General features: G+C 42.4%; 1 protein-coding gene across 1 annotated transcript in view; it reads right to left on the minus strand.

Moving 5' to 3' along the window:
* Positions 1 to 17,500, minus strand: part of MINDY3 (MINDY lysine 48 deubiquitinase 3) — a 136,099-nt gene that overhangs the window by 19,973 nt on the left and 98,626 nt on the right. The window contains exons 11-12 of the mRNA XM_085892580.1: positions 13,917 to 13,989; positions 4,230 to 4,302 (exon numbers count right to left, since the gene is read on the minus strand). Of these exons, the coding sequence (XP_085748706.1) occupies positions 4,230 to 4,302; positions 13,917 to 13,989 (146 nt within the window). The remainder of the gene's footprint in view (positions 1 to 4,229; positions 4,303 to 13,916; positions 13,990 to 17,500) is intronic.

Below are 17,500 nucleotides of genomic sequence, written 5' to 3' on the forward strand. Positions count from 1 at the left end.
CAGTAATATCAAAGGCATCCGTTCATCTATGAAAGATGGTGGGTATGCAACACTTGTTGGTGACGCCAGTCATTTGTTGTGTGTTGTGTTGTACTTCCGTTGGTGACTGTATGTAGACCAATTTGGGAGCGATAGAGTCTACCACAGGTGCCACATTTGAAGTAGTTGGTGTGGTTGCCATCTCCTGTAGTTGTGGGATGTTGTTGTTTGTGGCAACAATGTTGTGCAGCTGCTCCAGCCACTGGTCATCATGATGGCTTAAACCCAGCCAATAATTGATTTTGCCATTTGCCTCTGGAGTTTAGCTACAGTTTCCCACACGTCAAAAAGGATGTGCAGGGCTTTCATATCCCGCTTACAGACATCCATATACCTCAGATTTAGGTGCCATTTTGGTTGTTTGGTTACCGCTATCTCCCCATATAGGGTATCCTTTGGGATATGTCCATCTTCCATCCTGTGCACATGCCCAAGCCATCAAAGTCGTCTTTGCTTATGAGTGAAAGGACGCTTGGCAGATTTGCCTGGGAGAGGACTTCTGCATTTGTGCATCTGTCCATCCACTTGATGCCAAAGATGCTTCATAGACAGCGAAGATGGAAATTGTTAAGTCTCCGTTCTTGACAGCTGTAAGCCGTCCATGTTTCACAGCCATAAAGTAGGGTGCTAATCATGCATGTCTTATCGATCAGCATCTTGGTTCTGAGGGTCAGCTTGCTGTTCTTCCACACTCTCTTTGTTAGACAATCGAAGGTGGTGGCTGCCTTCCCAATGCATACGTTCAGTTCATTGTCAAGAGACAGATTGTATGTTAGTCACTATAGACCCGAGATAACTGAATTTTCTCACCACTTCGAGCGGAGTATTGTTTAGTGTAATCCGGGGCTGGGTTGTGATACCTTATCTCCATCACCACAGTTTTCTTAACACTGATGGTGAGAGAGAACATCATGCACACATGACAGAGACAATCAATTTGTTTCTGAAGCTGGTGTTCTGTATGGGTCACTGGTGCAGCATCATCGGCATAGAGAAGTTCTCTGATCAGGACATGCCACACTTTTGTCTTTGTTCTTAATCTTGATAGGTCATACACCTTGCCATCTGTCCTGGTGTAAGGTAGATTCCTTCCGTGTCTACAGGGAAGGAGCACCTCAGAAGTAACGAGAAGAAAATACCACACAGAGTTGGAGCCAGGACACAGCCCTGCTTCACTCCATTTTGAATCTCAAAACTTTCTGAGGTGAATCCATCAAACTGTATTTTGCCGTGCATGTTTTCGTGAAAAGAATGGATGAGACCGAGAAGCTCGAGGAGACAGACAATTCGTTATAACACCTTGTATAACCCCATTCTGCCGACAGTGGCAAAAGCTTTTGTGATACCGATGAAAGCAAGGTAGAGTGGTGTGTTCTGTTCCCTACACTTCTCTTGAAGCTGAAGAAGGGAGAAGATCATGTCCACAGTGGATCTGCCTGCTTGGAAACCACATTGTGCCTCAGCATACACTCGGTCAGCGAGTTGCTGGAGTCTCTTTCGGATGATCCTGGCAAATACCTCCCTGGTAACACTGAGGAGCGAGATGCCACGGTAATTGCTGTAATCTCCCCGATCGCCTTTCTTCTTATACAACGTGATGATGTTTGCATCGCGCATGTCTTGTGCAACAGATCCTTCCCTCTAGCAGAGGAGAAGGAAGTCATGTAGAAGGCAGTAGGTGAGGCTTTCCGTACTCGAGTAGTTCTGCTGGAATTCCGTCCATATCAGGTGCTTTCCTGCTCGCCAGTAAATCAATTGCCTTCTCAAGCTCAGGTGATGATGGTTATGCATCTAACTCATCCATGACAGGTAGTTGAGGAAGAACAATCCAGCACAGGCTGAGGAATAGCCAGTTCTTGGGAGTACAATTAAGATAACGTTCCATCCAATGAGCCATCTGCTTGCTCCTGCCAGTAAGTATCTCACCATCCGCTGATTTCGGGGGAGAAACTTTGCTGATGGTCAGACCAAGTGCTCTTTTCATTCCATCATACATGGCGTGAAGGTTTCCGTTGTCACAGGCTGTTTGAATATCTTGGCAAAGGTTGATCCAATATTTCTTTGCAGAAAACCTTGCTTTCTTTTGCACAATAGCCTTAGTTTCAAGTCGTGTATGGTTTGGGCATTTGGGTTTATGTTGTGCATCAAGCTGCGTTCTTTGCTTCGATGGCTGGCTCCATTTCTCCTGAAAAGGTTTCAACACAGTCTTTCCTGTGAGCAATTTCTTTGCCAAATGTGATTACTGCACTCTCATACATGACTAACCTTAGGGACTTCCAGACTTCATTGACATTGCCAGTTAGGCCTCCAATAGGTAGAGACTGTTGGAGAATGTCCAAAAACTGCTTACATTTGTCATCATTGATTTTGCAAGGAATATTGATGCGTGGCAAGCCTCCTTGCTTGGAGGTGTGAAGCCTCTGGGGCTGCATCTTCACTTTGTTTATGACAAGGGAGTGGTCAGTATCACAATCTGCACTGTGGAAGGAACGTGTGTGAAGAGTGCTAGACAGGTCTCGTCTCCTGGTGATGAGGTCAAGTTGGTGCCAGTGGCCTGACCTTGGGTGACGCCTGGACACTTTATGCCGATGTTTGCCTTGAAAGAAAGTTTTGGTGACAGTTCCTTTTGGGAATATAGCTAAAAAGGACCCTCGGGCCACCGAGAAAATCAATCACTCTCTGCCTGCACGTCTGCGCGGCGTCACCTTAATGGCTGAGGGCTGCCCAGCTTAAGGCGGGCAGTGACTGACAAATAGGACACGATGGTCCTTCCCACCATCGGCGGTAACCCATGGCGCCTTTGCTTTACGCCAATCGAGCTAGACTTATAACCTGTAAACTACTACCACCCGTGTTGGTTCCCTCACTCGTCAAAGTAAGGATGAAGTGTCCTCTCCATTTGGTTTTTAATGACAACTTTGTACGATGTGTGTAAGTATATGTGTGTATGTGAATGTATGTAATTCATTTTGTGTGGTATGTATTTATGTGTGTGGTATGTATGTGTGTGTGTGGCTGGAAAGCCTAGGCAGGTTTCGGGGGCTCAGACTTAACCAGTATTTAAGCCCCACTACCCCCCCCCTCGACCTCACAGGCTAAATCCAGAGGAAAGACAGAAGTCCCTACGTCTGGAGCCGGTTTGATTGTAATTTGCCAGAAGGTGCTTGCTAAAAGGGATCACCATCCGCCTAATGGGGCTCCACTCCACCGTAATTTTTCTGTTGGGGTTAGGCTCCCTTAGCCTTGGGCTCACCAAAGCCTGACTCAAAAGGCAGTGAGTGCTATTAGACCCATAGTTGGGACTTGGGTGATGGGCCGCCAGCACATGTCCATATGCTGGTGGACCAGCATGTCGCATCTCTGTGGGCTGAAGTTCATCCGAGATCCCCTGCAGATTAGCCGAGGTCCGCAAGGTGCTAAGTTACCACGTGTCACCGTGAGGAGGCACTACAGGAATCTTGGTGAGACAGAGGATGTATACTGGCAGGAGAGACTTACGCACTCGGCTCTTTTTTCGCTTTAAGCTAGCCCGCGGCAATGTATCGAGACCATTGCACTAGACGCACGTCCTCACCCTGTGGCAATACAACGACACATCAGTAATAGCACTAAAAATTATTATTCGGTAATAGCACTAATAATAATACAGACGATAAACATATTATTTTATAAATACATATCACTGTAATACAGATGGAGAACACATCGGGAATTCAACGGCTACCTGGTTGTCAGTGCTCACAGCGTCTCTACTGATACGGATGCTCTGCAAGTTAGTGGCGCTTAAACCTGTCTAACCAAGCTTAACCGGCTCTCAGACTTCCCTGACAAACTGCTCCTTGAACGAGTTAACTTTGTTTTAGTTAACGAAGTGATGAACTGGGCAGAAGCTTTTATCTTGGCTGCATTGTTGAGAATTGTAATTCTCAGCCCATTTCCACCTGATTGGCTCACAATGTGTGCCTACAAACAATAACGACAGGTGTGTTTACTCTGAGAGCGCTGCGTGTTACGGATTTTCATTTATTTTGTTTTTTAGTCAAAGGTTTCTCCAGGACAAACAGCTCTAAAACTCTAAAACGAACGAGGTAGCATGAAGCGAAGTATTTCTTCCATTGGATCTTCAACACAATATTACACTGCTTCAACCTCTTTATGAGTAACAGCAGGATTTGTCCGTCAACACTCACTATTCAGGGTCAGCAAACAAGTCCAAGGTTTTCATGATCTCCTCCAGCCGTGCCTCAGGGATGAAGCCGTTATCTGCGAGAGAGACACACACACACACATGCACGCACGCACTCATGAAGACAGAGAGGAGCAATGAAAGAGCATTACAAATTTGCAGAAAAAAAAGTTAGATGATAAAAATATTTTTTTTAATCTAATTTGAATTGTTAATCTGTAAAATGACGAAAGGGGTCATCTTGTCAAAAAACAAATTGGAAACCAACGTTCTAAGGGATTGTCTGTCCATCAATTTTCCCCTGAGCCACACCCGCTCCCAAAACTTTGCATGTGTGTGTGAGTGAGTGAGTGAGTGAGACAGCATGGTTTTCAGATCTACCATTACCTATAGTGCTTTCAGAAAGTATTCACATCCCTCGACTTTTGTCACATTTTGTTGTGTTACAGCCTGAATTTAAAATGGATTAAATTAAAATATATTTTTTGTCACCAATAATACACAAAATATCCCATAATGGCAAAGGTAAAAACCCCATAATAACCACATAATTTTGATAAAAAGATGTCACCTGTTCTACAACCAACGGCGACTAAGTTCCAGATGAATCGGCGACGATTAAATTAAAGGAGCTGGAGCTTAGAGAAGGAAATCATCCTCCACTGCAAAGCATATTCTGCATGTAAACCATGGGGGACTAATGGTGAAGAAGAAAGATTCATGTAACAGTTCACAATTTGGTTCATGAATAATGATCCTTTACCGAAAAAGGAAGTGTAATTTTTGAGTTTAGGGAGAACTTCCTCCCACCTCCTGAAACCTGTAAATGGGGGATAACAACCAACAAAGTGCAAACATATTTTAGGATTTTTTTTTACAAATTAATGAAAAATAAAAAGCTGAAATGTCTTGCGTCAATAAGTAATGGTACTCAACCCCCTTGAGTCAATACTTTGGAGAAGCACCTTTGGCAGCGATTACAGCTTCAAATGTTCTTGGGTATGTCTGTATCAGCTTTGCACATCTGGATTTGGGGATTTTCTCCAATTCTTCCTTGCAGATTTGCTCAAGCTCTGTCAAGTTGGATGGGGAGCATCAGGTGAACAGCAATCTTCAAGTCTTTCCACAGATTCTCAATGGGATTCAGGTCTGGGCTTTGACTGGGCTACTCAAGGACTTTCACATTCTTGTTGTGAAGCCGTTCCAGTGAGGCTTTGGCTGTTTGCTTGGGGGTCATTGTCCTGTTGGAACATAAACCTTCGCCGCAAGAAAGTTCTCCTCAAGGATTTGCCTGTATTTGGCTCCATTCATTGTTCCCTCTATCCTTACAAGTCTCCCAGTCTCTGTCGCTGAAAAGCATCCACATAGCATGATGCTGCCACCACCATGCTTCATTGTTGGGATGGTGTTAGATGGGCGATGAGCTGTGCTCGGTCTCCGCCAGATGTAGTGTTTTGCATTCAGGCCAAAGACTTCAATTTTCGCTTCATCAGACCACAGATTCTTTTGCCTCATGCTCTCAGTCTTTCACATGCCTTTTTTGTAAGCTCCAGGCGTGCTGTCGTGTGCCTTTTACTCAGGAGAGGCTTTCGTCTGGCAACTCTCCCATAAAGCCTAGATTTGTGAAGTGCTGCAGAGACTGTTGTCCTTCTGATGGTTTCTCCCGTCTCAGCCAAGAAACTCTGTAGTTTTGTCAGAGTGGTCATTGGGTTCTTGATCACCTCCCTGATGAAGGTCCTTCTTGCCCGGTTGCTCAGTTTCGTCGACGGCCAACTCGAGGAAGAGTCGAGGTAGTTCAATATTCTTTCCATTTCCTAATGATAGAGCTCACTGTGCTCTTGTGAACTTTGAACACTCTAGAAATTTATTTATACCCTTCCCCAGATCTATGCCTCCTCACAGTTCTATCTCAGAGTTCTACAGACAGTTCCTTGGACTTCATGGTAGAGTTTCTGCTCTGATATGCATTGTCAGCTGTGGGATCTCATATTGAAAGGTGTGTTTCTTTCTAAATTATGGCAAATGAATGGAATTGGCCACAGGTGGACTCCATTCAAGTTGTTGACAATCTCAAGGACAATAAAAGGAAATTGGATGCACCTGAGCTCAATTTGGAGTGTTATAGCAAAAGCGGTTGAATACTTATTGACGCAGGACATTTCAGATTTTCATTTTTAATTAATTTGTAAAATTTTCTAAAAACATGTTTTCACTTTGTCATTATGGGGTATCTTGCGTGGATCAGTGACAAAATTGTTTCTTAATTTAACCCATTTTATATTCAGGCTGCAACACACTAAAATGTGAAAAAGTCAAGGGTTGTGAATACTTTTTGAAGACACTGTATACACATACCTCCAGCATAGCTCTGCATTGTGAAATGCTTATTACCTTTGCCAGAGGAGAGGGTATTGCATTTGGGTCCATTTGTTTGTTTGTTACTAGCAAAATCGAAGATTTTTAAAAGTATATTGGTAAGTCGATTTTGTTATTCTGCCTGTGTTTGTTTATCACCTACAGGTCACAATTTCAAACAGATCTTCACGAAACTTCACCACATGAAACAGTAGAGTTTGTCATAAGGAAGAAGCCTATTGTCTTTGAGGTCAACATACATTACCAATCGAAGGTTTTAGAACAACAGTTTTTACTGAAATTTAAGTGGTTTAATGTTTCAATGTACTCTGAAATTAAAGCATAGAACAAATAAACAATTGCAGATTAAAAATAAATCATGTAATCATTTTGTTGAACAAAATTTAATCTAAATTTTTGACTCATCAAAATAGCCACCTTTTGCAGATATAACAGCCAAACATACCCGTGGCATTCTTTCAACAATGGAAATCAAATATTGTTCAGAAAGTTCTTCCCAACACTGTTGCAGAGGGTCCCACAAATGTGTTGCACTTGTAGGTTGCTTTGCTTTCACCCTTCTGTCCAGTTCATCCCAAACCAGCTCGATGGGGTTTAAGTCTGGAGACTGTGCTGGTCATTCCATGAATTGAAGCCTACCGCCTTGTTCTTTAATTCGAAGGTAGTTCTGACATCGCCTGGAGGTATGTTTTGGGTTGTTATCTTGCTGTAGGGTGAACCCCTGACCAACTAGGCGTAGACCAGAGGTTATTGCATAGCACTGCAAAATTCTGTGCAAGTCACTCTGTGCAAGTCACCGACTCTGGATCCAGCAAAAGAGCCCCAGCTCATCACGCTTCCTCTTCCATGTTTGATAGTTGGTGTCACACACTGAGGAACCATCCTTTCACCTACTCGACGGCATAAAAAAACCCTGCGTGATGAACCGAAGCTTTCAAATTTTGATTCATCGGTCCATACGACCTCCTTCCAGTTTTCAGTAGTCCACTGGTGGTGCTTCATGGTCCAGGCAAGCCACTTTTTCTTATTTCGCCATCTTAGCAATGGCTTTCTTACAGCCACTCGACCTGTCAAACCTGCAGCTCGAAGTCTTCTCTTCACAGTTGAAACTGAGACTTCCTTACTTTGACCAGTCTTAAGCTGTGCTTGAAGCTGCTGTCCTGTGAGCCGCCTATCATGCAAGCTGTTGACTACCAGAAACTTGTCTTCTGATTGTGTTGTGGCTTTGGGTCTGCCAGATCTCTTCCTGTCAGAGTTTACTCCAGTTTCCAAGTGCCTTTTGATGGTGTAGGAAACTGTACTCACTGACACCTTGGCTCTCTTTGCAATTTCTCTGAAGGAAAAACCTTCACTTTTAAGGGTTATATTATGGTCTGTCTGTCTTCCTTTGTTAATTGTCTTTTTCTTGCCATTATGATAGCAACATACTACTTCCTGCAGTGCAATATTGTCCAAATAATTCCTCAGAGGATGTGGCAACTCAGTCTGTTCCAACACTGCTTTTATACAGACAGAGGGTTTGTAACTAATCAACAAAAGTTGGGACACCTGAAGGAATTGTTTGCATTAACTTTCAAGGCTTAATTTACTTTGCTTGCTGCAGAACAGCTGCAGTTGCTAACCCATTAATTGTTCCCTGAAAAGGGCCTTTTTAAAAAATTCTGAAATTTACATTATTTTTCAGTTTTTGGTAACCTAAACTGTATTTAACCTCAGGCAGTTTACCGCTTAGCTTTGGACCATTTCAGGTTATTCACTGGACTTGAACTGCTTAAATTTCAGTAAAAACTGGAAAAATGGGGGTGTTCTAAAACTTTGGACCAGTAGTGTCGACCAAAAGGTCAACGTAGGCCAAAGGTCAACAACTTAGGTGTGATTTCTAAAATCCTCAATTTTCATCCGATTGACTTGAAATTTTAAGAGGAGTTGCATATTTGGTCATTGAATTTATGACCAATTCTTTTTGAGGTCAAATTTGTTTTATGGATTTTGCAAGTACAGTGCTCTGCACGACGTCTTCTTATTGTTTGTCTGTTTGTTTGTTCGTCCGCACAGAACTTGAGTACAGTTTTTTTTTTGCAAGCGTATGTCGGATTGACACAAAATTTTCACCAAAGAAGCGACTGCTCATGTAGAATGTTTTAATGATAATTATGATGTCATAGGTCACGTGGTGTGGCAGCCATGTTGAGAAAAAGGAAAAACTTTTGACCTCTGTAATCTGTATCTCTGAAACTGCACCAAGGAAAAAAATTAAACTTGGCACATGGCAAGTAAGTGTGATTTTTATATTATGCCATAGGTGCCTTCATTATGACGTCATAATTGCATACGTAGAACGCTACATCCGATCAGCATGAAAATTTTTGAGGGCCATCTTGGGATAAATTGGTCAACAGAAAAAAAAGATGACGTCATCAGTCACGTGGTTCAGCAGCCATATTTATTAAAAAAAATAAAAATGAAAACCTTCAAAAATCTCTGAAATGGATGAACAGATCAAGGCAAAACTTCACAGCAATGACCGCTGATCCATGAGGAACAAATCATTCCCACCTTTGACATCATCGGTCACATGGTTTGGCAGCCATATTGGATTTACCCCAAAACCTTTAAAGAATATTCTTCTCCAGATTGGCTTGACCGATTGAGGGGAAACTTCACACAAATGTTTTCCAAGCCTTGGGGATATCAGCATGTTCATGAATAATTGATAGGTTTTTCGCATTTACACATGAGCCTTGACTTGGTATACAAAAAAAATATATAATAATAAAAAATAAAAAGGTCACATGGTCTGGCAGCCATATTGGATTAAACGAAGATCTTAAAAAAATTATCTTCAACCGCTTCATTGATCGACATTAAACTTCACAATTATGATCTAGTAGTGAAGGGAAATATGCTTTACATTTCAACCTGATCGGACACATGATCTGGCAGCCAGAAATATTAAATTTTTTGAATTTGGGTTTTTATTGATTTGAATTTTTTTTTGAATAAGGCTTACTTGACTGCACCTGCATAGGTTTGAGTGTAGAGGAGTAGGAACTGAAATGCGAATCCTCCCAGGTTCCTTCTGATGACTTCATCTTTGCTTTTTGCTTTTTCGGGTTCGTTCTGATAACTCCAATGCAGGACTGTTCCCTATGTGGTCATCCATTTGAATTTATTTTAATCCCATTTTGATTTGAATTGAATTTATTCTAATCCGATTCTGAATTCGATTGATTAACAACAAACATCATGGGTCAGGGTCAGGTGTCCAATCAAAGCGGGGCTGCATCAAAGTGGGACGTCTTGGTAGCAGTTATCACTGCCGGCAGTTATAACGTGGCAGTTCCAGTTATGTCTATTATTAATTATGGACCACACCAGTACACAAACACCACACAAAACTACACAAACAATACACAAAACAAGTCCTGGTGAGGGTCTGCTTCTTTTTTTTTTGTAGATGTTGTCGAGGATCTTATGAGAGCTAACACAACGCACATCAAGGGGGACATGAGACAAGAGGGGAGGGAGTGGGAAGGACAAAACAGTGGGGAACAGAGACATTAGGAGATCTGTGGAAGGGAGAGGGATGGGGCAGGGAACATGGGGAATACAAGATGGACATTACAGGGACTTTCAGGAAGGAAAGCAGGGATTTTGAAGGAGATGGGCTTGGTGTGGATTAACGGGGGTAGAAAAGATCGAGGATTTGGAAGGGGAATGATAAGAGGTGATGGTGAACAGCTGTTTTGAAGGCCTGGAGGGAAGAATGCGATTGAACAGAGTGAGGGAGCTTTTTCCAAAGGTGGGGAAAAAGAGGAATAAAAGAATGAAGGTGAGCAGTGATTCATAATTTTGGTAGTATTACCAGAAGGGGGTTGTTGGCGGACCTTGAGCGCCCTGCGGAAATGTGGTGGGGACAAATCACAGAGAGCAGGGGGGGAGACTGGAGAGGAGATGTTGGAAGACAGAAAGACCACCGACCAACCTGTGGTGAGAGAATGATAGGCCCAAAGACTCGGCCTCATCGCGGGAGATGCCAATGATCCGAAATGCCTTGGTTTCCACGACGTGAAGCCGAGAAAGGTGGGAGGAAGGAGCACCAGCCAAGAAGGGAGAGCAGTACTCCATCAGGCTGCGGACGAAAGCTTTGTAAGTGGTCAGGAGCTCGGGTGGGCCGAGGAAGGACTTTGCATGACGGAAGATTCCCAGTCGGTGACTGGCTTTGGAGGCCAGGTTTGAAATGTGGCTTTCCCAGGAAAGATCATGGCAGATAGTGAGACCCAGAAGCTTGAAAGAAAGGACTTCTTCCAGAGGATTGTTGAGAAAGTGGATGGGGGCGGGGGGGGGGGGGTTCTAAACGGTCCTTTCGGAGAGACATAGCGAGAGTGAGATATTTGTCCGGATTGAAAGACATGTTCCACGTGTTGGACCAGTTTGTGATTTTACCCAGATCTGCAATGAGCGAAGACGCTGCTGCATGCCGGTCTGAGGGATGACCGATGGTACGGCAGAGGGTGGAGTCATCAGCAAAGAGATGAAGAGGGTTTTCCAGAGAGTCGGAGAGATCATTGATGAAAACCAGAAAAAGAACAGGGCCCAGAACGCTACCTTGAGGAACTCCAGCCTGGACAGGAAGAGGGGATGAAAGAACTCCATTTAGGGCCACACGGTGACTGCGACAGGAGAGGAAGTCTGCGAGCCATGAATGGAGATGGCCTTGGATACCATTGGAAGAGAGTTTGGTGAGTAGGGCAGGGTGCCAGACCATGTCAAAAGCACGCGATATGTCTAGGGATATGGCTCTGATTTCATGTCCGGCATTGAGTACCTCCATCCATTGTTGGGAGAGCAGAAGCAGCATATCCAGGGTAGAGTGACCTGGTCTGAAACCAAATTGATGATCAGAAATCAGGCCATTGGATAAGAGGAAGGATTTAATGTCTGAAGCGATGATGGATTCCATAACCTTGCTGATGATTGGGAGAAGGCTCATTGGTCTGTAGTTGCAGGGATCTGTTTTTGCACCTTTTTTATGCAGGGCAGTAATGTTTGCTGATTTTCAGTAATGTTTGCTATCTCCGATTACTCTTTTTCTTGTTACCATTGTATTCAAAATGAACTTAAGTATTTCAGCAGTATCTAATGGCTTAAAAAACAAGGTTGCATCCTCAATTTTAATCTACACATTATTAAAAGACTGTGGCACATATTTTTGTTTTTAATGTTTGTGGGAATCGATAAGTATGTGTTCCATTTATATTTGTAGACATACATGTCGATTTCTCTCGGTTTTAACAACTACTGCTTTACAATGGAGCCCTCACCTTCATTCTGTCAAACCTCTCCCTCAACCCTACAGGAAGGAACTTAGCCTGGTTCTGCCAGAATCGCTTTGGCACCATTTACTTTGAATTCAGTGTAATAGCACAAGTGGTGAACCTAAAAACCATCATTTTTCTCATGATGTTAAATTTCTGGTGAAATCTTCACTTATTGGTCTGCTCGAGGAAGTGACATGATTTGGTGTGAGTTACTCCAGTGTTAAGCAACATATTGCAAACAAGGGCACCATCAACATGAGGATACCGTCATTTCAAACTTTCAATGATAAAATGTATGTATCTATCAAGATCATGATGACAAAATCACGTCTGTTTTGTCAATTTTGGCAAGGTCTGGCTTTAATCCTAGGCCAAGCTGGCCAGCTGATTTCCCTCGCGTGTTTTGAGTTGGAATTAAAAAAAGGTGTCTTCTCTGATCAGTTCAACTTCACTGAATGCTGATTGCTCACTCTTGCCTCTCGAACATATTGCATATTCGAGATGCACTACTCACCCGATGTGATCTGATGCGATCCTTGTTCAGCGTTTTTCTATTTTGTTTTACAGAGTCTTAAGACTAATATCACTTCGGAAAACCCGTTGTGGTGTTGGATTCAGGAGTCAAAATAAAAAACAAAATGTTATATGTAAAGTGTGTGCCCACCAATTTCAAAAACAAGTGCACATAAATAATTTTCCATGCACCAAATTAAAATGTTTATCACTAAACATTCGGTAGACTTATTTGGTAGATGCAAAGCAACAACCGCTACAGGGTATGACGTCAGTGCTCCTCGGTCACATGGTTCAGCAGGGATTCAATAAGCTCGTGAAAAATGTCGGTCAAAATGTGTGCGAGTATTTTAATACCATGCATCTCAAACGAGGTAAATTTCACTTATTTTAACACGTTTGTCATGTGCGCAACATGTAGCCATGCCTGCAGGATATTTATAACAACCAGAAATATACGGCGGACATGGAATGCGGTGATGCCAACTCTGATCAATGTCGTGGTTTCATGTTGGTGATTAAATGTGGTGTACATCTCAATGTTAAACACATTATAAACTCGTATCAACTACACGTGTATTTTGAAATGAGTAATTTTTCAACTTGTGACCTTGTTAATTAATAAACTAAAAATGTACAATACGTCACACATCGTGCAATATTATCATTCCCTTCCGCTAGGTACGCATCCGATAAGCCTTGGTAAAATGGCCGATGAAAATTCCTCATTCTCTTCAGTGTGAGGTGATGGTCGAGCCAAAAATACAACCAGCGCCATAGCATGAAGCGTAATTGGGGAGAGGGGTAAATATTTAAAGTATCCGTTGGCTTATCAGTGATTACGGGCTTTCCCACCGATTAGAGTGGGAAACAAGAAAAGTATTTCATTGCATATCAACAAATCCATCGTTACGTTTTGCGTGCACACAGTTAGGAAGTTCTACGTGCACCGTCAAAAGTCCAGGTGCATTCGTGCATGTATGCGTCTGTAATTTCGAAGCCTGGGATTACCAAGCAAGTTTTTGAGAATACAAAGTTAAATACCGTGCTTTCTCCACCAGGATTTATTTATTTTTACCAAGGTGATACAAATTGACAGTCAGAAGTGACCCATCTCATGACGCATGCCCTTTAAAAAACACAAAAACCAGTAACACAAAAAAAAAATCCCAAATTATCGACTCAGAACTTCCCACCATGAAGACCTATGTTGCTGCCTGTGTATCCGGAACTCCACAGTGTAGCCTTTGACACTTCATAATCAGTGACAACTCCATATCATGCTGCTAGGACAGTCGAGGACATTGAAGGACAGTGGAGCATTGCATGGATGAAAAGTACAATCATCTTGTCGCACGGCAGAGTGCACTCATTGGTGCATATCTGGAGTGCTTGTCGCATTTATAATTTGCAACCCAACTTCATAAACTACCCTTGCCATGAGTCTTGGAAAAAAAAAATTGCATGCATTTTAAAATCACCTTCAAGATCAAAGGTCTTGAAAACGCGGCGGGCATTGTCAGCAGGGGATTCTGGCAGAACCAGGCTGAGTTCCTGTCGGGTAGAGGGAGAGGGTCGGCAGAATGAAGGTGAGGACCTCTATGGTGAAAAAGTAGTCGTTAAAACCGCAATAAGACACGTCACCTGTGTGAACCCCTAAGCACATTCCCTCCATCCTGCTAATTCGCAGGGGCGAACAGAGAATCCTCAATTACAAGTCTTTTTCATACTTCAATTTCCACAAATGCAGATTGTTTATTCTGTTACTAAGAGAAGTTGATCAATAATGTCAGTAACACCAGTTAAGAAATGTATTTGCTATTTGTATATTGCAGACGAGCAGTGTCACCATGGCATAAACAAAACAATGAGTCACATCACACTGCATAGAAACACCACCAAAGAAAGGCAAAAATCTAAACACCAAGACAGAATTTACGACAACATCGAAGAAATAAAGAAATGATAATACAAAAACAAGACTACAACCATGGCTCGAGAATGATTTTTTTTTTCTTCCTCTTTCTGTGGCTTGAACTTGTGACCCAATTATTTAATTATCTCAAATTATGTTTCCAGAAATATTTTGACTGATATAAAAGCTTTGAAAAGAAATTTGAAAAGAAAAAGAGATAAAAACACTGGGTTCATGAGTAATAGACTATTTCTATTTAAATCACCCATTACCTTCCTGGCTAAATATTTAGTATTGAAATTGAGCGCGTCAGATCACAGTGCAAATATCAATCTCAAAGTATTACCTCCGTCGCTGAAAGTGGACGGAAGTTGTGTTTTCACCCGTCTGTTTGTGTGTGAGCACGATATCTCAAAAAGTTGTGGACCGATTCAGATTAAATTTAGTGGACAGGTTGGATGTGTGACGAGGACAAAATGATTAGATGTTGAAGATCCAGATACGATCATTTTTTTAATGTTGAAAGTGATTCTTCATGATTGAGAGATGGGGCCAAAAACGATATATATAGCATTATATTTCAAAAAGTTGTGGACGGATTATGAAAAAATTAGGTGGATAGTTGGGTAGGTGACAAAAAGAAGGCAATTCGATTTTGGTTAGATACGAAATGTCAACTGTTCAACCTGACAGAGGTATGCGCTCTGCTGAGTTCCATTCCAGTTTTTTCTGTATCCCAATGGCTGCACTAAAAACTTGTCATTGAGAAATGAGGGAATGTTAGCAATGGAATAACTAAAAAATAACTAAGCATCAAAGGGCTAGTCAGCATCTGGGTATTCTCCTAGGAGCTAAGGAATTTGTAAGCTACACCTAGCTCATAATGGTGTTCAACGCTTTCATAAGGAGCTCCATGGAGTGCGGCTCCCCACGTCAGACTGCTCCTGCTTCTTACCACGCTCCTCGAGGCAGTTTAAAGCAGGACCTTCCGCACAATTGGAATCTCAATGAGTAAACCAATGCACATTTACGATGTATTCTACACACGCTGATTCTTTCCCATTCTGTTCCATCCTGGGATTTTTTTTTAAAAAAATGAGATTTCACCCAAAACAAAGCCAAAGGTCACTCAAGGTGGGGGCTGTCATTCGTTTTTGTCTTATTCTTCCTTTCCTCCCTGTATATGTCTACCCTCCTTCCTCCCTCCCTGCAACTTCTCATATCCTTTGGTAGTTTGTGAGTCTGCTGCCCTTTGCTGTTTAGCTCCTCTACGAGAGTTCTTCTTCTTCTGTCTGGTGTTCTGCCCGAAGGCAGGTTCATTGCTGCCAAAGTAGGGTGGTTTTCCTTTTGCCTTTCCAGTGATGGTCAGGGCAGGAATTTGGACACCCAGCTTAACGTCCATCCAAAGGAAGGAACACATGTTGATGCCTCGCCCTGAAAGTGAAACACCAGGATGACAGTTTATAGCTGGGCCGAGATTCAAATCCAGACATGACAGCTCAGAGGCAAGTGTGCACACCCAAAATGCCATTTCAAATAATCCTGAGCAGAAATTTAGAATTCAGCAAGGATACTGGAACATAATAATCTGCCATATTTCGAGTTTATATTGATCGGATTCTTACCATCCATAAGTTAGCAGATGAAAAAGTTCACAATTTTAACTTGTAAAATTATTGTGTTTTACAATTACAGTTACTTTGATTAGGACACCGTTGCTGTAGTATTGATAAAATGGAGCCACATATCAATGGAGTGAAAGAAAAGTGCAGAAACAAAGAGAAAGATGGCAAGACATTGGACAAAAAAGTATTGTTCCATCATTAGGCTTCAATCCTTTAATCCTAATTACCACTGAGATGCAGCAAATTTAACACGTATTCCTGTTGCATCTTATCTGAACAGCCATTTGATTGAGTGGTAAAGACTTGTTACCTCCACCACTAAAGGTGGACGGAGGTTATGATTTCACCCCTGTTTGTTTGTTTGTCTGTCTGTGAGCAGGATATCTCAAAAAGTTATGGATGTATTCGGATAAAATTTGGTGGGCAGGTTGGGCGTGTGACAAGGACTAATTGATTCGATTTTGATGAAGATCTGGATCCGGCTACGAGAATTTTTAAGTGATTCTTCGCCATTGAGAGATTGAACCAAAAGCGATACACAGTATAGCACGGTATCAAAAAATTGTGGACAGATTATGACAAAACTTGGTGGATGAGTTGGTTAGATGACAACAACAAACCGATTCGATCTTGGTTCAGGTCCAGATCCGGCCTATCAGTGGGATACAAAACGTAAACTGTTCAGCCTGGTGGAGGTATGCGCTCTACTGAGTGTCGTTCTAGTTTATTTTTGCATTGAATGGTGTTGATTCAATCCCAAGGCTGTTCAGATTCACACATGTCAAAGTGAGTCATTGTCATCTACACTAGAATATGGATGAAAACCCTGAATGGGGACAATGCAGGGCTGTGTAAGCTAATATGTTTGATTGATAGATTGAATGGATTATATCTCATTTGACTGAATAATGAAGTTTCCCCTGCAGTTGTGTTGGATCACAGAATACACCGTCGTACATTGTAAGGGCCATTAAACCAGCTCCCTTCTCTATACCAACAGCCATGTTTGAATGTTAAAGATCCCGATGGTGATTTTTAAAAGCGAGTACATCATCATCATGTATGGACAAAATTTGCAATTCCTGTCCTTGCCATTTCTGGAAATTATGTGACAAACCACAGATCAGCATTTTTCTTGCTCAGGGAACTGCTCTATGCCTGGTGTTGGCTCAGTGGTTAGGGTGGCGGCTTGGGATCCTAGGGTCCTGAGTTCAAACCTCGTTTCCCGCTGAATTAATTCACCAGGGGGTTGACTCAGCCTGCCATCCTTCTAAGGTCGGCAAAATGAGTACCAGCTTGCTGGGGTGACCGAGTCATTCGAGTATCCTGCGTCGGAGTGGCGACCCGTCCAGGATTGTACCCAATAGCCAAGGAGACTGCTTCGGCAGCACCAACGCTCTGTACAGAGTATGGTCCCAATGGGGGAACTGCTCTGACAGCACCCACTCTCATTTCAAAGAATAATACCCATCAGATAAAATGCAGTATATCCTGCTTTGAATGACCAGACCTCTGTCAAGTACAA

This window comes from Eptatretus burgeri, chromosome 8, assembly GCF_056783735.1.
Source record: "Eptatretus burgeri isolate ZD-2024b chromosome 8, Ebu_testis_v1, whole genome shotgun sequence".
NCBI classification, from domain to species: domain Eukaryota; kingdom Metazoa; phylum Chordata; class Myxini; order Myxiniformes; family Myxinidae; genus Eptatretus; species Eptatretus burgeri.